The 23853-nt window shown below is 38.7% G+C and overlaps 1 protein-coding gene and 1 long non-coding RNA gene across 4 annotated transcripts in view; one reads left to right on the top strand and one right to left on the bottom strand.

The window, feature by feature from the left end:
• The window catches only part of ITGA9 (integrin subunit alpha 9), a 244749-nt gene that overhangs the window by 96513 nt on the left and 124383 nt on the right, over positions 1-23853 (bottom strand). For all 3 annotated transcript variants that reach the window (XM_002199003.6, XM_030265373.4, XM_072924054.1), the window contains 2 exons: positions 22468-22544; positions 3143-3293 (listed from right to left, as the gene is read on the bottom strand). In XM_002199003.6, coding sequence (XP_002199039.3) covers positions 3143-3293; positions 22468-22544 — 228 coding nt within the window. The remainder of the gene's footprint in view (positions 1-3142; positions 3294-22467; positions 22545-23853) is intronic.
• LOC140682300 (uncharacterized) lies at positions 7639-11701 on the top strand. The gene is made up of 2 exons (XR_012053837.1): positions 7639-10204; positions 10257-11701. It is a non-coding gene; the product is annotated as an uncharacterized lncRNA (long non-coding RNA).

Here is a 23853-nt window from a genome sequence, read left to right as displayed (position 1 = left end):
AAGAGGGGACCAAGATTTCTTTGCCAACACAGCAAAAAAAAAAAAAAATCTAAGCACGCAGGTGAAGTGTCTATCTTGCTCTCTATTGTCTTTTCAAGAACACCTATTTCAAAAGTAACACTTTTCTCAGTGGACACATTTTGAAATTTACTGCAGTGCTGTACTCCATGCACCTGTAAAAAAACCCTATCTCATAGAGTGAGATCTTGAAATGTTGCACAGGAATTGTATCGATAGGACCACACAGGAATAAGAAGTCAGCCCATGCCACATATTGTGCCTCTTCAGAGAAGAATTGTCTGTCAGCAGAGATGTAAAGAAAAGGCTGGGTTTCATCCATGAAATAGAGAGGACTGGCTGCAGCATAATAGGAAAAAATCAGACAGTGGAATAGATGGAGTCTCCTAAACAATCAGGAAATGCTTTTTCAACTTGCAGAGCTACGGCAAAGCCTGGAATATCAGGTTGGAAGGAACCTCAAAGACCATCTCATCCAACCTTTCTTGGAAAAAGAACAGTCTAAACAAGATGGCCCAGCACCCTGTCCAGCTGAATCTTAAAAGTGTCCAGCACTGGGGAATCCACCACTTCCCTGGTGAAATTATTCCAGTGGACAACTGATCTTTAGGTGGTATCTCTATTTACAAAGTCTCATGAAATCTCAATCTTTAGGAAGGGAAGAGGGGCTAGCTTACTCAGACTCTTCAGGGAACAGTACCATCATCATCCCTAACTAGGCCACCCAATTGCTTTTCAAACACAAGATGTGGCATTTTGTCTCGGGAACTCCACAGAGAAAAAAAACAGCACTAAACTTTTGCACTGTCAGGTCTCATTGTAACCAATTCACAGAAAGAAACAAAACTGCTGGATTCATTACAAACTGGATTCACTACAAATGTCCCTAGTGGAGTCATAGGAAAAACACACAGGGAAATTACAGCATCTTGAACAGACTCCAGAAACAAGTTAAAAAAGCCTACTACGTGATCATCATTCCTAGAGTCACCTTGCAGAGAAACAATAAAGCAAACACATGAAAGATCTCATTTAATTTCACTTTAGCACTATTCATTAAAAGGCAGGTGATACTCAATGCTTCCCACCACACAAAGCTCTTTTGATTCCAAAATTGCTCCACTAAGGAAAAACTCTAGGTGCTGTCTTTTTTTATTCTGGCTTTATGCTCTGGATTTTTGCTTGGACAATATTCAACAAGGAAAAAAATCTGCATAGATGTCAAAGGATAGGAGTAGGCTATGAGACATGGAAACTGATATTTTACTCCAAAAAAACCCACATTGTCAAAGAGCTAAGGGAAAATATAACACTGTAATTGAGGTTATGAGGTCATTGTCTAATTTCTCACCTGAAAAATCATGAGGCCAATGATATATTAGTTTGACCAAAAGCAAAAGCTGAATAAGACAAAGGAAAATAACCTAACATAATCCTGTAACTTGGTTTTCCAAAATTGTTACTGAAATAATGAAATAACTATCAGAAAAAAAAACCCCAAACCCTATGAAATTAATCACAAGAACATTGGAACAGCGGGAATAATAGCAGACTATACTTTGATGCTGTTTGCAAGACCTGAAGAAGATGTTTGCAGTACTTTTTTTAAAGAAATACTAGCTTCTATTAGAAGAAAATACACTGAGTAGTGAGATAATACTACAAGTTAGCTGCTTCCAGAAACTACTCCTTCTATGCAGCACTAAGCACAGATGTTTTCAAGTCTTCTACAAACCCCAGCTGAAGGTGAAATATCACTGGAAACAACACATCAGCTTCTTTCCTCACAGTGTCGGCCAAGGAAAATTATGAAGGAAATTGGTGTTCCAGTTACTTGGTATGTGCAAAATATGCAAAAAAGAAAAAAGATGACAACAATCTTTTAAAAGAACAAGCATCAAGCTTTGTTTCTTTTCTAGTGGAAAGGAATGGAAACCCTCTAACTGACGTCAATGAGAACTGGGCCAGACCCTGAAAGTCTTCCCATAAAACTTTCACTATGGAGAAGTTGTACATTGGCATAGGCATTTCTAGTTTATCCTCTGCCCTTTCCGTCCTAATAAATTGCACACTTGCAGCACATAATGTCTGAAAATAAAGTTTATAATAAAAAGACAACACATTGAGGCTTCCAACTGTTTAGTCAAAACTGAACACTAAGAGAATTAACATGCATTAAAAATTATGGTTTTTTATTATGCAGTGAGTTAATTTAAGAGGTTTATAATAATTTAAACCTATCATAAAACATGACAAATAATGGCAAAATTTCATTGGTTCAGTGGACCAAGTTAATCTTTAACTTTGTAATAGTTGTATTGCTGTTATTAATATTGCTCTTATGGCTTGCAAAGCAAAGCTCTAGGGGAGAAACAAAAAATGGTGAAAAGCAGGAAGAAACAGAGAATGTCACAATCATACAGTTCTCATTTTGCACAATTATTGTCACATCACTCACACCCAAAAGCTTTCACAGCTATCAGTTTGCAAAAAGCTTGATTCATTACAACACCTTTATTTATAAATGAACTCCTGCTAATCAAAACATCCAAGTATTTCTATCTAAATGAAAAGAGACTAAAACTCAAAATATTCACCTGACTCCATGTGGATGAAATTAAAAGCACTCTTGACCTCTTGGATCCTGGACACACCCCAAAGTTGCACATATGAACAAAGAACAAGCCTTGGACCTTGATTTCAACAAGGAGATAGTCTAGAAGCCTAGGTCAAGAGAAAACCAGGACTGCTGGGTGCAGTGTGGCACCACTCAAACAAAACTTACACTTTGTATTTCAGTGCCATTTGGTACCTGGTACTTCCAATCTGTCTCCCTCTACCTCTTAATACCTCAAACTGTCTTCCTTTTTATATTGGTACACCACAAATAACAGGCATGTGTCTTCTACAAAAATAAAGAAGGTGTAATTTATATACTCCCAATCCATAAAAGAAAAAGAATCTCATTAAAGAGCCTGAAAGGAATTTAAGTCTAGCATTACCAAAATCAACTTCTAAATGTCTCAGCGGTGTGGACTAGGCCATCCTCTAGGCCATCCTTAATTTGTAACTAAATTGGCTTAAAGTTAAGAGACTTGCTTGCAGTGAGATTTGCCTTTCTTACCTTTTGCACCATTTTGATGAAGAAGAGCTCTCCAGAAAAATTGAAGAAAACATTGGTGTCATAGGCATCATCACCAGTGTTGGAGATGAAAATGTTAAGTGAGATGTTCCTCACTGCTCCCAGGGCCAGGTAGGCAGTTCTGTCATCAACACTGTAGGCAAAAACAATTATATTGGTTTAACTCTGGTCAACTTTCACACTCTGATCCTGCTTTCTTCTGCTATACAAGTGCCACAACTCAACTGTTTTAAAGCTCAGCATTCAGAAGTTCAGGAATGCACTGCACTGCATAGTGCAGAGGGTCATACTAGGAATGAACAGCTCCCAACTCAGAGTTCTGACACTGTATTTTGGGACTGTAGGAAAACCCCATGATTCCCACATGAAGCTGTTTCACATGCCCTACTTTGTGTGATAATAAATTAGTTGAAAACTGTAATGTAATCATGCAGGGAAAATGCAACAGCTGTAAGATATTATGCGTACATTCAAATACATGAGCTACTTTAGTTTGTCTCTCAATAATTCAGACTTATTCTAGCAATTCTCTGAAAAGTCTTCTTAGAGTTATGCTATAGATAGAAAAAAATCTAAATCAGGCTCAAATAAAATCCAGAAACTGATGTAAATGAAAAAAATGTGTGGAAATTGCAACAAATTGCCACTTAATGTGACTAATCTTTCTTTGATGTTTATGCTGGACCTAACATGGTGCATTCATCTTCTTTAAGTGGAATATCAAGGGTAACAGTTATATATCATGAATCAACACACTGTTGCAATATGGCATCACAGATTACATACAAACACAGACATGCACACATAGAGGTAAATACAGATGCTCATGCACACACATTTATTACTTGGTATTTAATCCTTCTAGGCTGTTCAGAAAATGAGCTAACAAGTAGGAATAAAGACTAAAGGTAAATCACAAGAATATACAGTATCAGTGCACAGATCTGCAGGTCTTAGAAGTAACAGTAAAAGATGATATGAAATATACCAGGTATTCATTCAAAAATTAGCAAAAATAGACAAATATTAAATTTGGTATTTATCATAACTGGACTCTAGAACCATTCATACATGCTGAAGAAACAGAGGAAATGCCACAGAGAAAACATGGAGTAGCCAGTCAGAAATGGACAGAGAACTCCAGCCACAAGGCAGGGAGATGCTCGCAATTATTTCCTCTACAGTACAGCCAGCCCAAAAGTAAGAAGGAACCACTTTTCATTTACCCAATTTCTATAAAGGAACAGCTGTTCCAGTGGCACACACCACACTTCTGCTTATCAGTAGTTCTCTGAAGATGGCTGGTGTGCAGGCCAATAGTTGTGTTTAAAGGCAGCCTGACCCTCCATTGCTACCAGTCTTCCTCTGACAGCCTTCTTCATGTTCCTGCAGCCAGGGCATTTGCATAGAAATGCAGTTTCTGGAAATGCATTGTTTATAAACTGTTCAGCATCTTCTGCCCATCAAAGCTGAACCAGACATCCAAAGTTAGAGCCTGTGTTTATCAAATAGTTTCAAAATGTGGGTTTCTGATGACGTACACCAAATTGGGGCTCTAGTGAATAAGAAGTTTGGAAGAATATTATCTAGACTCAGGTTTTAAGCTGATGGCTATGGATTGTAACTTCACTGTGTAATGTAAGCAATATTTGTAGTATATTTGCTTCTTTTATTTATTTCATTTATGATTATCTTCATTTAGTAAGTCCAAAATTATGGCTTAAAGTTCAATGACAGCTTATTATGAGGAAGATGTAACTATCCAGGAAATGGATCTGCTTTCTTGCACCTAAAATCAACTGCAGATACTGACCAATCCTATTGATAAATGGACATTTTTCTTTCAAAATATTTGTTTATTCCCATAATCAATTATCAGTACAAATAAAGATTTGCAAAAGTGTATGTAGTACAGAATTGACTGCAAAACTAATTTGAGTTGTTGCTCCTTATGTACCAAATTAATGGCTCATCTAGATGGGAATACTTGAAAGCATTTAACCTTTTGGCACCAATTTCAACACTTACTGTTGACAAACAAACAAATTATGAAGATTCTAAACAATCTGCTGGGATTTTCTAATAATCAAAAGTGCATGCTTGTGAGCAAAAAAAAAAAAACCAAAAAACTCAACCATTTAATATTATGAAATTTTTTGTGAACTTTATAATCTCACTTCTTGCAATCACTTCAAAACTTAATCAGCATTTGTTATACTCATTAGCAGGATCTGGAAGTATTGCTCCAGTAAGCAAAGGAACATTGCAAACTATCTTATATAGAGTTGATATTAAATGCAATGTATGCTACAGAATGTTCACTGAATTGGCAGTAGCTGAATTTTGAGATTTAACATTAAGTGAAGACAATTGAGAATACTCTCCTTCCTAATGAATAACTAAAAGTTCTTATAATAAAATCACACTTAAAACTGACCCCACAAAAAATAATTCAAAAATTAACACCAGTGGGTTGCGTCACTCCTTTATAAAGCTACCACTTTGTTGTTCAAAGTCTATCATATCAAAACTATCTCAACAGAGAAAGAAAACACAGTTTAAAAAGCACTCTGTAGATGCTCCTATACAAAATTCACATACTAATAAACTCCAAAAAAGTCTCACTGATTTTAGGCTGGCAGGTGAGTTCAGTTCGCCCTCTGAAAGCCTGTAAGTCCCATAAGTAAGTCCATTTTAAAAGAGCAGCTTTCTGAGTCATTGAATTTGTGTACATCTGGAATGAATCAGGTTCACTTGCAGTAAGTGAACCATTTACAGGGGAGCTTCCAAGCCCTTGTCTGCTTGAGAGAGTAATGTCACGAGTGCAGAAGCCTGCTGTGGTGCTGGAACAGCTCTGTTGCCAGCCTGGTGCCATCCTCCTTCAGCACCTGCCACACATTAAGCACCCTAGCTGCCAAGTCAAAATATGTCAATTAAAGAATTTGTTGTCACCCCTCAGAAACAAGAAAACAAACTAAAGCCACCCCTTCATCTCAACAAGCTTTGTCAAACAATTTAGAAAATGCAATCAAGCAATAAGTTTTTGCTAATATTTTCATATATGAGAATACAAAACTGCCAACATTCTCAACATGATCCTTGTAAACTTGCTCACATATAGGAAGAAAGGCTAAAACAAACAAACAAAACCCAAACAAAAACAAAACAAACAAAAAACCTACAAAAACCACAACAAAATTCTAAACAAAACAAACTAACCAAACAAAAAATCCTCAAAAAGGAAAAAGAAAAGTAAAGAAAGAAGTGGGGAAAATATCAAGAAATAATCAGTTAATTGGACAGAATACTACCACCTTGTTACATTAGGTACTCTACCCAAAAAATTAACTGAGTAAAAGTTCTGGGCAGACTGTTGGCATATATATTTATTATATATAGGCAAACACATTTGTATACACATATATATAGATACCTGAAGGATGTCAAGTTATCAATTTTTGCATGGAGAAAAAAAAGTTTTAAAATCAGGAGCACTAAGTACTTTCAGCTTTCATTCACATGACCGAACTTGCAGGTAACAAGCAATTCTAAAAATAAGGATCCAAATTTTTTCCATAGCTTTAAATTCACTGACAATGGCAGGACACATCAAATGTAAATAGTTATTAAATTTACATTTTAAGTGATTAAGAAAAGGAAAGCAATTTCCAGGATAGAACAAAATGTCTTTTTTGCATGCTTTAATGCTCTAAGTGTTAATGTCCACACCATATCATTGCATTATGGTCAGTGAGGGAAGAAAGACAAACTGAAAAGATCTACAATCTTTGTTTATCCACCTCTCAAGATGCTGCTTTTCATTAACATGGGTGAGGGGACACATAATCTGCATTCCAAATGGTGTGCAAGGACATTTTCTCTATTTCATATTTCATTTCTCTATTTCACCAGGATGAATTTTTTTAAAAAGTGAGAAAGCATTCAGCACTTACTCTCAGTCTGTGCAGATCATACATAGGACAAAGAATGTGGCAGGGTCACACTTACCCTATTATCTGGGTCACTGACTTTCACTTTTATATTAGGAACCTTTCTTTCCTTATAGCAAATTAGCACCTACATAGATAAATCGCCATCACTGCTCCATAGACAGTGGAAGTTACAACTATAGTCAAATAGACTGCAAATGGGTAAAAATGTTTCAAACAACTGAAGTCTAATCTGTCCTCCAGCTCCATCAGATGAAAGTAAAGAACCCCACCTTTTGCTTTTAAATCAATAACAGGTGTAAATCAACAGTGTTGCTGTGACACATCCAAACAGATTTCTACCTTCACCAACCAGGACTGCAGTTGGTCTTTGTAGTTACTAAGATAATTAAATATTAATTTTGTCTCCACAGACTCTTTTTACATCAACCCTGAATACCTTTCTTCTGTTCTTCTTTTTTTTTTTTTTAATTATTGCAGGCTTCAGGGTTAGTTGAACTTTGGGAGGAGTTTTTACAAATACTTAAACCTCAAGGGCCATTGAAAAGCTGAAACTCTCAGTTGATCTAGGAATTCATTTGATATCTCAGTGCAAAACAGAGAGGTAGCAGTCCCATACACAAATATAAACCAAATAAAAATTTTAAACAGCACACCAGGGAGCAAAGCTATTGGATTTTACACTGTTTGGTTACATTGTCTTCTCATCACATGAGTGTTCAAAAGAATTGCATTGAAATTCTCTCTGGAGTGTTCATAGCCAATTTAGACAAAGGACTGGGCCAAATGTTCATGATACCATAGTTTGTTCTGCTATGATATCTTGAACATGAACTTCTGCCTTCCCCTTCTCATGCTGAAGTCTATGCCAACAAAGGCACAAAGACACCTCACACAGCTGATGACCAGAGCCTACCTGAGGTACATTAAACCAGCTATGGCAAACTAGCACTGAGGCCATCAGATCATTTAATTAATGATCTTTCTCTGTATTAATCAATCTAGTTCTCAAGCAGAGACTTTGCCATGTGCCCTGAGTAGTACATAAAATGAGGTGATAGAAGAAATAAAATTGAGGATTCAAGGAGTGGACAGCTAAGGCTCTGTGTCAGAAGAGCACAGGCTAAGAGTGGTACCGTAACAATTCTGCTTGTATTGAAGACTGAATAAAGTGTTCCAGTGCTCCCCCTTAGGAAGGAACTAAATGTCCCATATGAAAAAAAGTGCTTACTGGGATGAGCCAAGGGCCATGGCCATAGAATTGCTTGTGTCACCACCTTTTTGGCAGAAGGGCTGCTGTCTCTAGTGCTTCAGTTCCCATATTTATTACAATTCAGGAATATGGCACAGAGCCTTACCTTTTCCATTTTTCCTACACTTTAATGATACAAATGAATACATTTGAGTAGTAAACAAGAGGTGGAGAGGGCAGGAGAATTGGAAGTGGGGAAAGACATACATCACACATGACTCTTTATTATGGTATAGAAAAAACAGTAATTCCTAATTATGGCTAGTTACCATACAGTCAGTGCTTCTCTGGAAATTGTTCTCTTTTCCCCAAGTGTAGTTTCTTCCGTTAAGTACAAAACAGATATAAATCCCAGTCATGGGATTTATATGGTGGCCTTTTATTATTATCAGTAATTTCAACTACACCCAAATGTTCACAACTCTTTACAAACAAACTGAAGAATCAACAGAGAAAGAGCTGCCTCTGTTTTCACACAATGTTTACTCAAAGGAGCAGATTTTGGCTTGAATCAAGCTGCTCTGGTTTATGAAGCTGTGACATGAAACCAAGATGAGATACAACATTTAAAGAAGCTCTAATCTAATCTAATCTAATCTAATCTAATCTAATCTAATCTAACCTTTCGCCCTTGCACTCATATATACAAACTACCGTCTTTACAAGCTATCTCAGAAATCAACGTTAGTGTGCCTCTGGGGCAAATTTATCCTTCATGTGTGTGAAAGACAGCATCCTAAGGTTGCAGGGCAAACAAAAACTAGTTACTAGTGGCAGAACAAGATGCAACAGATATATGGTATCAGGCACATAAGTGAAGCTGCACACATCAGCCTGACATGAAAAAAAAAAAAACTCTATATTGCCCTATTTCTTGTCCCTATTTGTTAAAATATTTGAAAAGCTCTGTTAAAGTACATGATTGTTGATCATAGATCTGAAATTTCTAGCTGAATCAATAGCACCTGATACCATAATGTTTCTAAAAATTAGATAATTACTGAAGTCATCATGTAAACCTATGCATTTACCATAAAAATTATGCCTTCAGAATAGATTTCATGCTACTAGATAGCTTCAATTGCTTGTCTTGCTCCTGAAATGTTGGGGTGCAATATGAAATTTAAGAACCATAATCAGCTAAGCATTGATGAGAAAATATCAATGCCCTATCCAATATTCACTTCCAGAGGTCAGTAAAAAGCAGTTAAACAGAGAGAAAACATTACAAACAGTACAGCTTTGTTACTTAAAGCAATTTGTTTTGCAGTAGCAGATGTTATTCTCCAAGAGTAAGCTATGTCTAAATGTCAAGCATGATAAGCATGTCATATCAGCACATTTCCTCTACAGCTCACACAAAACCAGCAAGAGGATTTACCTGGTGACCTATGAAGAATCTCAGGCTTACCAGATTTTGCAATTTCAAGATGTAATGCAGAAAAAGTTCACATAGCTGCATCACAAAAGACAATGTATATATGTACGTATATATGCAGATATGTGCACATCTGTGCCAGTCACAATGTATACTACAAATGCAAAACGGAAGTGCATCTGCTTCTCATTGTGGTCTGTGCATTATCAAGAATTTCCACCTCTTGAGGCAACTGGTATATGACAGTGCTTCCTGAAGTTAAGCTTTTTTTATATTAGCTTTATGCTTCAATTGCTAGAGCAACAGTGACTTTAACTATCTTAGGCCTATAAAATAATAATGTTGAGATGTTCACAAGGAGGGCCAGGTTACACAGTAGCCCAGCAATGAATTCAAATTATATGAAAGAACATCTCTTTAGACTCTAGTTTAAAATAACAAACAACAAACTCCTACTCCAGTAGGTACAATTAAATGATTCTTTCAAAACAGAACCAGTGTTTAAGAAGGGATAAGACTGGTTTGTACAATATCCTTTACTAATCATCAGTGACCTGTTACTAGAAAATGGAGACTGGAAATCTGTATTCTTGTACTAAATATGTGGACTACTCTGGTTTGTTAACACTCATCACTTGATAGTTCTGTTATTACCCATATGGGTTCCATCACTTTATTTTCAAATGGAAGAGGACTGTCCACTGTTATCAACCTGTGTTTATTTATTTTAGGAGAGATTTATGAAGCTATGAGCACAACAAACCAGATGGGAACTGAGAAGCTATTTCTTCACTCCCATTCATCCTCAACAACAGAAAACATTCACTTATGCTTTGAGATTATGCTCCCACTGCAATCTGCACTACATCCTGATTAATTATGGGCTCTGCCCTTTCAGGAAACTGCAAATCCAACCCCGGATGAGTTACAACAGATTTTTCCATATGCCTCACAAACTCAACATTCAATACTCTATCAACTGTCAGTAGGTAAAAGATAAATAAAAGATAAATAAATTAGAAATTGGAATTCTGCTTCATAGCTTCACCAAAAAAGCTAAAATTTAATCAGAATTACGAATATACATGAAATGGTAGTAAATATTTTTATTACACCCTTCTCAGTGCAGCAAATCACTTTTAAATAAAATTAAACTATGCTATAATTCATTAAAGTACTTAAATTACAGCACAAGACTTGCTGTGACTTTTTGAGAAAAAAAGGAAGCAATCTACTTCTATCCATTTCCCCAGTGTTTCATCATTTTTTCTCCTTAGAACATTTTTGGTAGTTTAAAAGTAGGACAGCACTGGGTACTACCAAATAACCAGTAGGCAACACATGACTGCAGTCATGGCTCTGCATTTGTGCTCTGAGAGTTGGAACTATCCATAGTGGTGTACATAGCTTTATACACACATGGCCTTGACTATCAAGACCACTTCTGTAGCACTAGAAATGCTAAACCATAACATTTGCACATTTCAATTTTTTTTTTTTTTTTTTGTAAAGCAGATATGAGTTTCATCTGAGCAACTCTGCTAATTAGGGTAGACTGTCTAGGGTAAACAGATCGTCAGAAATATTGTTGAAAGAAGTGTTTATTCAACACAAAATAAAACAAGTTCTTCATCTGCTATGAATGAAGAGAAAGGGGAGAACAGATATTACCAGAGCATATAATTAAGCCTAACAAAAAAGGATATCATGACTGTTTTGTTAAGAGGCACTTCACGGGCATAAAACCTCAACGGGCATACTATGAAACATGATGCTTCTCTGGGAACAAATTTCCATTGTATGATCAAAGGAGGCTAAGTGCTTGAGGTGTGAGCCTGGTCAAATTTATCAAAGAGCTTTGCTTCCCACATTGAACCACAGACTTACAACTTTTCTTTGTGGCTTTGCAGAAGTTTATGATCAGTGAAAACCTTTACTAGCTTTTTTAGTAAATGTTACTATATTCATGAGATAGACTCAAAAACCTTCAAACTTTCTGATCAAATTTTTATGTTATTGCTTCTTCCTTCAGAACACGCTGATTTTCTGCACTGTTACAACACTAACTCAGGTTCTGTGCCGTTACACCTTGTGCTGGTGAAGAGCAAATTGGACAAGGCTGTCATAACACATTTTTGTCTATGATTTCTGAATTCTTTCAGTTCAGGTTCTGTAATAATTTGACAAGTCAGTATGAAACTTCTGTAGTTCAGTTTTCAAATCAGGTACCTAATATCTGATAATGTGCCTACTGAACCAGAGGGAGTCCTTCTGCTAATTTTAATAGGTCCATGAGCATATTCATCCCTGTATCTATACACAACACTTGTAAACAGTCAGTTTTGCAGTTGCACAGATAGTACCTATGTGAAATCATCGCAGTTTCAGAGACAGACAAGTAACAACACACACCGGGTTCATGCAGCAACAGCCAACATTTATTGAAGGGCACCCTCTTTTATAGGGGATTTGAATTTCTCACATTTATATCTATGATTTGGGTAAGGGTCTTAACTCCACCCAGCTCACTGTCCAATTGTTGTATTGCACTAAATAGCTTATTTAGTTGCTGGTTTGCACTGGGTTCGGTATTTTGCACTAAATAGTATGTTTGCATTCCCCTCTCTCATCACATGGTCTTCCCCTCTCCCCCAAAGCCCTTTGATGATGGTCTCTCATGTTACTCCTCCCCTCGCCCCTCCCATCAGTTGCCCCACTGGCAGTGATCCCTCACCTCCGCTCCCTTCCCCCGAGGTTTAAAATCTCTTGCCATCAGGCATTTGGTGTCTTGCCCCTCTGGGACGCACCTTGCTTCCCAGGTGGCTCCTACCCAGATAAACTGGGACTCTGGTCCTGAGAGGAAAGAGTGCTTCCCATCTTTTACTTTTGTCCTTGTGAGATTGAGAGGGGCCAGGGGTCCGGAGCTAGCCGGATCAGACCCCAGGGATCAATCTTACAGCCAATGATTTGGATGCATTCATGGTTCAAAGGGATTGGCTGAGATCCCCTGTTTGAACTTGAATCCAGCCTATCAATAACACACCCGGGGAACTTGTTTACTTCTATTATCTAATGAACTATACTGGTCAAGTTGGTGTCTGTTATGTCAAATTATGTGTGCAGCTGTAGACCAGCTACAGCTGTCACATGAAATTATTCATTCTTCAATAATACAAATAATATGCTTATAGACTTCAGTAGAATTGTAAGCTCAAAGTCTGGAAGTCATGCACACTTGTCTTTTCAGAGAGGCTTGGGTTAAGTACTTCATTATTACATCCTAAAACATCACATTAAATCATTTTCCTGCTTATAATATACAGAGTGGTTGGGCACTTCCACCCACCACCCCCGCCCTCACTGCCGTAGGAAGCAGAAGCAGATCCTAGGGACAGAAACCGCAGCCGCTGTGCTGGCTCGTCAGCAGCAGTGGGCAGTAAACCAGAACCTCAGCTACAGTGGGAGCAGCGCAGTCTGGAGCCGCACTGGTCCCTGGTCTCAGTGCCTCTACCGTAGGCAGGGTGGCATGGCAGGGCAGCCACGCAACCAACTAAGCTGTCCTGTCACCCCCACATCGCTGCTGCAGGAGGGACCATGGTTCTAAGCCATAAGGTTTGCTGACAGCAGCGCTGGGTTGGAGTTGCAGCAGGGAGCAGGGCTCCTCTCTGTTGAAAGGGGCTTGGCTGTCAGAGAACACCCTGGCCCTGGGAGGCCACGGCCACAGCCTTGGCTGGGATGGAGACCATGGCTGCAGCTCTCGCTTGCTGGCAGTGGCTGGCTGGAGGACACCCCAGTTCTGGGGACCGCAGCAGTGGCACCAGCCAGGCAGAGACTGTGGCAGTGGCTCTTGGCATGACTGAATCTGCCTGGGTCAAAAGGAAAATGGCAATGTAGCGTCACTTCACTAGTGGCAAAGGCATTTTTTTAGTGTATGTTAAGTCCCTTACTGGTTTATGTCCAAGGGGCTCTTCCACCTTTGGTGGTAATGGCGTGCTCGCAGCAGCAAATTTAGGACTTCCAGGTGTGACATTTATCTCTGGTGTGCATGTGTGACACTCACATTCTCTGGACAGAGAGACAGAATTATGTCTCTCAGGCAAAGCACAGAGAGAAGAGAAAACAATCTTTATCTCTGCTCTTTTGTTTTCTCTATGTGGAATTCGGTATGGAGATTGTCTACCTAAAGTGATTGCTTGATTGGATTCTGGTGAAGGTTGTTTGGGTTCAATGACCAATTGGATCCAGATGTGTCTCGGACCCTCAGCAGAGAAGTCATGAGTAGTTAGTTGATAGGTAAGTAAGAAGTATGTATGTAGAATAGGATAGTCTCTCTTCAAATAGTATATTAATGTAATATAGTATAGTTTTAATAAAGCAGATCCTTCAGCCTTCTGATCTGGAGCCAGACATCATCATTTCTTCCCAGTCAGGGGTGTCCTTTTTTGCTATATACCTGAATTGAATTCTCTCACAGGCACAGCTGGAACAGCTGCAGAGAGCTCTGCTGCTATGGAAACTGGGGCTGCCACAAAATGTCTGCCTGTCGCAGCCGCAGAGCAAGCAGCAAATGTGGCTTTGCAGTGGCTGGGGACTTGGCAGCAACCAGGCACCGTCTCGCAGCAACCGGGCACAATCCCAGGGACCCCAGCCGAGGCGGCAGAGCCCAGAGTGGCAGGATGCTTGTTTAGCATGGTTCAACAGAGCAGCACGTCTCTACCCTTTGGAGCGGCAGGGGTGCACTCTGACAGCAACACACACTGGGACAGGCTACCTCCATGGTTCCACTCAGCAGGAGGGTGCCCTGCCAGCACACCTTCCCCACCTGAGGCACCAATATGGCTCCAAATGGTTGCAGGGTGCCCCTGCCCAGGGTGGCAGCACTGTCCTGGGTGACCGGAGGATGCTCTGCTGGGAGACATCCCTCCAGGGAGTGGCAACACAGACCCAGGTGGTTTCAGTGTGACTGTTCTGCCTGTTCTCCCCTATACACTTTTTAACTGTCCCAGTAAGTCCAATATAAGCCTCAAGGGCTTTAAAACATTAAGAAAGAGTCCTTACCTTGGTGATGGAGTCTTCCTGTACCAAGCCCACGCACTCATGCTGGCAGTGTCTTCCACTTACAAAAAGAGAAAAAGAGAAAAGGGGGTCCGGACCAAACATGGCTGTCCATGCCGTTCTTCACAGTCAGAGGCTGCAGACAGCTCTAAAGGCTGTCCCAGGGCTCTCCATGCCACTTTGCAGCTCAAAGGCTGCAGGCAGCTATTCCCCACTGCCCCTCTGTCTCCTCACGCTACCCAGGGCAGCTGTTGTATCACGTCAGGGTCACCAGTTGTGAGATAGGCAAGTGATACACACCAAGTTCATGCAGCAACAGTCAGCGTTTATTGAAGGGCACCCTCTTTTTAGGGGCTTTGAATTTCCCACTCTTACATCTATGATTGGGTAAGGGTCTTAACTCCACCCAGCTCACTGGCTGAATGATATGGGTGTATATGATATGGGTGTATATGATATGGGTGTCTGTTATCTGCCAAATTATCTGTGCAGCTATAGACCACACCAATTTATTCACTCTTCAATAATACAAATAATATGCTTATAAACTTCAGTAGAATTGTAAGCTCAAAGTCTGGAAGTCATGCACACTCTCCTTTGTCTTTTCAGAGAGGTTTGGGTTAAGTATTTCATTATTACATCCTAAAACATCACATTAAATCTTTTACCTGCTTATAATATACAGAGCCATGCATAAGACAAAAGAGGTCACAGAAATAAAAGAAGTGTTGGCATAAAAAAAGTTAATCCTCTAGTAAGTCAGAGAAGGAATTTATATGAAAAAAAGGCAAACCCAATCTTCTGAGGAACTGACCAGATAATACTGGAAAATACTTTTTCTTCATAAATAATTATTTCATTAAAATGGAAACATTTTAAACTTGAGGAAGTTTTTGACAGACTGGAATTTTCTCTATTCTCTGGCTAATTTCAGAGGAACAAATGGAAGGAGAAACAGCCCAATCTACAAACTTGACCTTTCAATTGGAAAAGGACATTTCTCAAAAATCCCATTTCATAACACTTCAACTCAGTTAAACTCATAATTTGGAAAATCTTGAAAATTTCTGCAAAATGAACCTGTCACTCCTTTGGCTTCCTATGACTTTTGCTTCCAATTACACATTTCCAAAAAAAACCCCAATTTCAAGCAGTATATACAGAACCCACCCCAGCCAGTCTATAGGAGAAGAAAATAAGTTTTAGCCTAATGAATGGTGACCTTTGAAGATGCTCTAAACCAACATAAAGCCAAGCTGCCATTTCCTAATAGCCAAACATCAGTCAGAAGCACTCAGATGGATAAGCAGCTCTGTTCTAATGATGGATAAAAGGTAACCTTATGTCAAATAAATGAATGAAAGACAGACTTCCTCTTGGAACTTTCCTAGGAATAGCAATATTTCATGCAGCATTTTCTGTCCAAAGGGGCTCATAGTCCTGTGCTTACAATCTTATTTACTTATCATATAAACAGCTTGTGCTGGAACACAGTAGCTACACCACATTCACAACATCATTTTTCTTTCTTCTTGTATTGTTTGTTTTTGGTAAAGCTGCTCTGTTCATTACAACACAGGGGTTGTCAGTGTATATACACAGCGATGCAGAATTTCCTTCTTAGCTGTATCTCACATGGAAGCAGGAAACCACTCTGCTCTGGTCTTTTTAACTTGTTTGTCATGGCTGGAAGAAAGTCTATTTTTTCAAAAGCCCTCACTGTTCCTCAAATGTCTTCACACTTTTCACCTAGTTCCTATTACATCCTAAAAAGGCTTGATAACTGTCCTTTGCAGAGCCAGTCAGACAGGCATCACGTCAGGAGCTGAAACTGCATTGGTATGTCAGACAAGACCTTCCTCAGCAATTTCAGGCTCTTCTTAAAAGACCAGAGAGCTTTTCTCCCACATAAAGTACCAAATGAATGGATACAAGATTTTAAAGGCTAGGGAGATATAAACCTCTAAGAAACACCTACTTCAGAGTTTGCCTCAGCACATCTTGTGGAAACAGACACAACTCAGCTTCTAAATAAGCATCTACAAGAGGGTCAATAAAAATGTGCAAGGTGCTGCAGAAACATGATAGAAAAGACATTACTGTATGCTGAGGAACAGAATGAGGCATTAAAGTCAAATGATAGGTGAGGAACAGAACGAGGCATTAAAGTCAAATGATCGGTAATAAATATATTTTTAAGACTAAAAAATATTTGACAATAATAATTATCATAACATTTCGTTTTTCTGTAGTGAATTGCTGGAGAGGAAACCTGGACCAAGTTATGGTCAAAAAAACCAAAGTTTACTGCAAAATATTCTATTCCTATTTCTATTAGGGTTTCAGGTTGTGTCATTAGTTACCCACACAGAATACATACATATATTCTTTACACTAAGACAATTTTAAGTCTCTTCCTTTAGAAATCACCAATACCACTACCCATAGGGTATAACTGCATGGATAAGGCCAGATTTTGCCATCTCTTACGGCAGCTACAAGACTCAACACTGGAGAATTGTTGAAGGGGAAGCAATGAGTCATGTTTCTGTGCCATGCTGCCAAAACTTCATATATTTATTCTTTAAAAAAAGTTGATTTGAGAACAGTCATGACTGGAAAGATTAAATGCCTCTCTTCTGCTCCTTCAGTTTTTCCTAACACTGCCTTCATCAAGTCCCCAGCACATTCCATTGTTACTTTTTCCTTATTCTTAATTGCCATCTGTAGCTTCAGGCTAACAACACTCATAATCCTATGAGAAAATCCAGGCCAACCACTAGGAAGAACATTTGTAGCAATACTAGCACACATCACTGTAGCTGTTCCTATATGCTAGCTCATAACATCTGCCATAGAGACTTCAATCCTAACAGTTTTCTTTGCCAGGTCCAATCTTACCCTCTTGTGAAGCTGCATATTCTTGCTGGCAGAGGTGGCATCAGTGAGAGGCATGGAGTCCCAGCAGCAAGTTTCCAGCCACTATGCTGGAGCATGCCCATAACCATCCCTACTCAAAAGTTTCCATGTTGAAGGAAGGCTAATTTTGTTGAAGCAGTTTTGCTTACGTTACAGAGAGGATTTACCTCAACAAAAGTCAGAACACAAAAGAAAAGCTGGTTGGGATTTCTAAAGGTCAGAAAATCCACTCTGATTCTCCTCAACACACGACTCAACACAGCAACGGCTCAAGTCAGCAGAGACCTTATCCAAGCTTGTCCTAAAACCAGGATGGCAGAGCACACCATCTCAGCACATCTCATTCCTGAGCAGCATGAACTGCCTATGCAAGAAAGTTTTTCCAAATCTCTGGTCTGAACCGGCCAAGCCACAGTCCATGACCCTTACCCTGCTTACCATCTGTCACAAGCAACAAGATTGCTGACCTCTTTGCCCAGCAATCCCTTCAGAAAGTGTGGATGTGTTTGCATGAAAACTGATGCTAATGAAAGTGCACAAGCCTTAAAGAGATTTATTTACCTGTTAACTGAAAACAAACCTTTTTTTTTTTTCCAGAATAAATGCATCTTAATTCTTCTTCAATCCAATATAGCATGTAACTCTAGTCTTCAACCCAAGTCACCAAGGACTCCTTTCACTGTAACAGAAACATTCAAAAGAACACACCCCATCTCTAGCTTCCTATATCTTTGCAAAAACTTCCAGATAAAGTTAGAAGGCTTTAACATTTTTTTATTGTCGCCTGCTTCCAAACAGTCTTACCCTGTCCTCTTCTATGAATTCACAGTGAAGCATTTCAGCTTGCCCAGCAGCACTATTTATATTTATTTATATTTATTTATATTTATTTATATTTATGTATATTTTTTATTTGTGCAGAACACAGGGTTGATAATACAGAGACATTTTTGTTACTGCTGAGCCAGACTTATACAGAGCCAAGGCCTTTTCTGCTTTTCATACTGCCAATGAAGGAAGGAGGTAGCATGAGAGGTTGGGAGGAGACACAGGTAAGGCAGGTGACCCCAACTGATAATGCCATATAACATTATGCTCAGTGTATAAAGTGGGGGGAAGAAGAGTAAGGGGAGATATTTGGAGTGACGACATTTGTCTTCCCAAGTGAACATTATGTGTGATGGCCCTGCTCTACTGAAGATGGCTGAACACCTGCCTGCCCATGGGAAGTGGTGACTTAATTCCCTAGTTTTCTTTGTTTGTGTGCACAGTCCTGTAAGAAACTGTTTTTATCTCAACCCACAGGTTTTCTAGCTTCTACCTTCACAATTTTCTACCCCAATCTCTCTGGTGGAAGAGTGATGGAGTGGCAGTATAGTGCTTGGTTACAGGCTGGGGTTTCATATCTTCAAAACTGGACGTCATCTTTTAACTGGGTAATTCTAATGATTCAAATGCATTGTGGGTGAACTCTGTTTCACAGCAGCTTGTGCAGTTCCTGAGCTCATAAGAATGCAAACAATTCTCTTGATGATAATGTAATCTGAGCCAACTTCCTATGCACATATATGCTGTAACCAGCACACAATTGAAAGTATATTTAGTGATGAACAAAACTATACCTTGCCGTATACAACAAGGTATAGTTTGAACTCTTAACAGCTTTTGGCTCTAACATGCTACAAATTTAAGAAAAGTGTGTAAGGACAGCCAGTTTATGTAGCAGAGAGCCCTGTGTCCAGCTATGTCTAAAAGCAAGACGATGATGGAAGAACATGACAAGCACAGAGTGGCATTTTGCTGATATATTTCTGCAGCTTTCAGAATTTATATTTGTCATTTCACTACTATATACAATCTCAGCATTTACAGTATCCCAAACAGTAAATCCACAGATTATTCACACACTTCATGAAAGCCTGCCTCCTGGCTTGTTACTTTCATTGCCCTGAATAGTTAATAGGATTAGCAAACGTTATCATCTTGCTATTCAATTCTAGCAGATTATTTCCCATATAATCTGTGAATATGCTGAATACCACTAGCACTTGCACAGCTTTCTCCACTACCAAAACCAACCCTTTACACCTTTTCTCTGTTGACTATCTTTTAATTAAGTAATAGTACTCAGGGCATCATTGCTCTCAAATCTGGGCAACTTACTTTCTTGGCAAGAAAGTATTTTGCCAGTCAAAGTAGATGATCTTAACCAAACCAGCCTATCCACAGGTCCAGCAACATTTTCAAACAGCTGCATCAGACCTGAGAGATAGAACTTACCACTGCCTTTCTATAAACATCCTGTTTATTTCAATTCAGTGTATCTGTGCAGCATTAATTGCATCCTTTCTGAGAATAACTCTATCAAATTTAGGTGTTTATTTAGACAAAGGTGTTAACATAACCTTGCTAACAGTGAAGTCAAATATTTTGTGCAGATAGTAAGAAATGAGTCATGTTTTTTTCTCTTTCAAAAAAAAAATTTGCTTTCTGCACACACTTACCATAATCAAGAATAATGTGGAAAAATTGTGATAGGATTAGTTTGCATGAAACACATGGGGCTGGAAAAATTCAAGACAGCACTTGTTTAAAATCAGAATCCATAGCATATTTCTTGGTAATTTTATATACAATAATAGCAAACATCTGGTTTTGTAAGAGATATTAATTGCACCATATTTCTTAATAACTGAAGCTTAGAGAGCCCTTTAGCTAAAGAAAGCCCACACTGTGCAGAGATTTGACAACATCCTGTTTATTTCAAAAAGGACTTCAGGTTGTCACTGAGTAAAGCAAATTTGAGAGTATTTGTTGAATATTCTGCTAGACAAGTGTAGGAACCATATTTGAATATCCTAAGCTCTTACGACAGCTGGGACTTATAAATTGCCAAGATAAGATAAATAATGGCTGTAAAAATAAACAGCCTAATGGTCCAATCCCAACTGCAGCTCTTAATGCAATGATTACTATACACTTGCTGACAAGTTTTAGGATTTGTCCCTTGCTATTTATTCCTCAACTGTGGCACAAAATCCTTCCCTGACTTCTCTAATCCACACAGACATCTATCTAGCTCTCAACAGATTTTTCTCAACACAAAGATTGAGTCAAATATCCAGACTAACTGCAGTCAAATCTTGGGCTCTGTAGCCTGTAACCTAACCTGCTCCTACTAGCCAATCCCCCAAAAACATTCACGTGGATTTCAGTCTTGTCTGGAGAAGTCCGTAACTTCTCAGACTTTATTCTGGTTCAGTTTTGTCTCCAAGTACTGTTACAGCATGCTGTAGATCTATATAAAACATGTCTATAACTATTATTTTGTCTACTTTTGTTTTTTTGTTTGGCTTGTTGCTTTTTTGTCTTTCACTCTCCTGACCTGAAAACAAACCACTTCACAGATTCTCCATCAAATAGCAAAATCTCTGGCACACAAGTAAATAACTCTCATCAGCATTTCCATCTCTAAAAATACTGGGGAAAAAAAAAAAAAAAAAGGAAATAGAAGTCATGTGATGTTCACCTTTAGCCTGATAGCCTGATTTATCCCCAAACTGAGTACTCGTCCAGATAAAACAATAGATTTTCCTAGGATCACCAGCATTATAAATGACTCAGACCCCAGGTGGGAATGAGTAAATAAAATTTAATTAGAACCCGTTAAAATTACAAAGCAAAGGGGGAGGACAGCGCTGGGGGCGTAGTGACACTCCTGCTCACCAGAGGCTCAGCTCACAGAGCAGCATCTCTGCTTTTTATACATGCAAGATTGATTTAGCCTCATTAATATTTATGAGCAGTCCTTATATGTCCTTCCTTGCCTTTCATTGGTGGAACTCTTCTCGCATCTTGATTGTTGGTGCGATGCTATCCTGCCAGGCCTCCCAGCAACAAGTGTCCCCACTCCCCGTCACCTCCCACACATGCCCTGACAGTCCTGTCAGCCAGAGCTGCCAGGCACCCACCTCACAGAGCGGGGAGGATTGAAGAGAGAACAGAAAAGTGTTCAAAAGCACTGGAACAACAAACGTATATGTCAAAAGAATCGCCAACCCAAACAGAATCTCTCCCCACCACACTCAACAACTCCTGCTCATTTGCATGAGTCAACCACCACACCTTATTCATAACACCAGGCACAAGACAGAACATAAACTTCACCTCTAGTATATTTGATGAGTTTTATTATCCCAGAAGAAACTGGAATCAGACACTCATCCCCAAGTTGCAACAGGAAGAATTTGAAAGGAGGAGTATTTTGGAGAGTTTGTAAAACTGCAAGTTGAGAAACAGAAAACAGTAGTTTGAAGATAATTTGCCATATTCAGAAGGGATTTTTGAAACCTTAGATGTGACAGAACAAACTACTTTTCTGCAGGCAGTTTTACTCCTACCATGTCATGAACAGTATTTTATTATCTTTGAAAAACTATATGTTCCACATTGGTACTTGATTTGAGCATGCATCTTTACTTTCTTTGTCTCTCTCTGCTATTCTGTTTATTTTCTTTATTTTTGTCCATTGTGACTGTTAAGGTGAAGGTGTCTTGCACTTTATGTGACCAGAGCCCACCACCACAAGAGTTCAAATCTCAAGACCTTTTGCACTAAAGGTGACCTCACTGTCACCATCTTTCTAGTCTGGATCTAAAACATCTGTGTTTGTATTTGACTTTCCAAAGGCATTCCACATAAAATGAACAGCATACTACTGTGCAAGAAAGAAAATAAAAGTTCACCTACTCACCCAGATAGCAATAATTTTCCCCGAAGTTTCAAATCAGCAGCACAGTCATCAGATTGACAGTTCCTCTCAAATACAGTCTGTGAAAAACAGAGGAAAGAACTGTTAAAACATGAAAAGAGTAAGATCAAAATTCAAAGAAGGAACATGTTTGGGCAAAATAAAAACAAGACCAAAATCTGTGATATAGGGATATATGGTGTGAGTGTTAAAGAAATTCAAGAGGAGGCAAATCTTATCTTTGTCATAACTGATTTTATTATCTTCTAACTGAACAAGAAGTTTAATCAAATCCTGACTCTCTCTCAGAGGTTTTTCTCAATCCATTCTCTCTTCTCATCTGACAAGACTAACTGCTAATACCAAATTTCTGGCATTCTTCTTTCTCTTCCCCAGCTATGTGCATAAAAAATGAAACAGAATATGAAGTATTTATGCAACTATTTTCATTCCTAAGGATTGCAAGTAAGGAAATCGTACAGCAAACATTTTCCCTAGATTTTATATATGGCAGGAAGCATTTCTGCCATCATGCAACCAGTAGAAAATTACAAAGAGTGTTATGTATCAGTGATAATCTCAAATAATGGATCCATTGTCAACCTTGTGAACTCTGGTAATACTGAGGAAATATACAGATTGATAAAGCTAGGAACTATGAAGGGACAACATATAGGCATGCTACTTAAATGGCAGTAATTTACCATGGCTAAATGAGACAGCCACCAGAAAGTAAAAGAAGAGAACAGGAACATGCTCTTTGCATCGAAGAAACCAAGATGCCATTTAGATAATTGTTAGTTTCCCCTGCCATTTAGACTACAGACCAACACCTTTCTAAACATCGGGCTAGATTTTTCAGGCTGGAGGACTCATTCTTTCAGAGGTGTAATGCTCTTCAGCCTACCAAATATTCAAATACCCAATATGAATGTTGAAAACACAGTTCAGCTACAAAACCCGACAGACAATCCACTTATCTCTTCCTTTAAAATGAATGTTCATTTCTACAGGCTTCATTACTTTTATTACCAAAGAAAATATATTTTAATCATAAACACAAGGACAGGGAAAATCTGTGCAAGATACACATAATGGTCAGATTGGGTTGGAGAGACTGAGAAGGCAAAAAAAATGCCAATCATACTGAGTTAATACATTTTTAAGAGCTCTGCCCAACTGTATCAGGACTGGAAAAAGTCTTGAATCTTAAGCCCAGAGGGGATAGACACTTCTAGTCCTTTGCTTTCCAGGAAGGTTCTTGACTAAGCAGGCAGTTTGTTCTCCTTTTTCTACACTGTGTGAGATCACCAAAAAGGAGTGGATGTTTATGAAGTTAATTGTTGTGATGCCAAAATGAATTTTGCCTTATTGCTTTTATATTTCCTT

Source organism: Taeniopygia guttata, chromosome 2 (genome assembly GCF_048771995.1).
Source record: "Taeniopygia guttata chromosome 2, bTaeGut7.mat, whole genome shotgun sequence".
Lineage (NCBI taxonomy): Eukaryota > Metazoa > Chordata > Aves > Passeriformes > Estrildidae > Taeniopygia > Taeniopygia guttata.
Note: the sequence above shows the minus strand (reverse complement) of the source record. Positions and strands in the feature narration are given on the sequence as shown.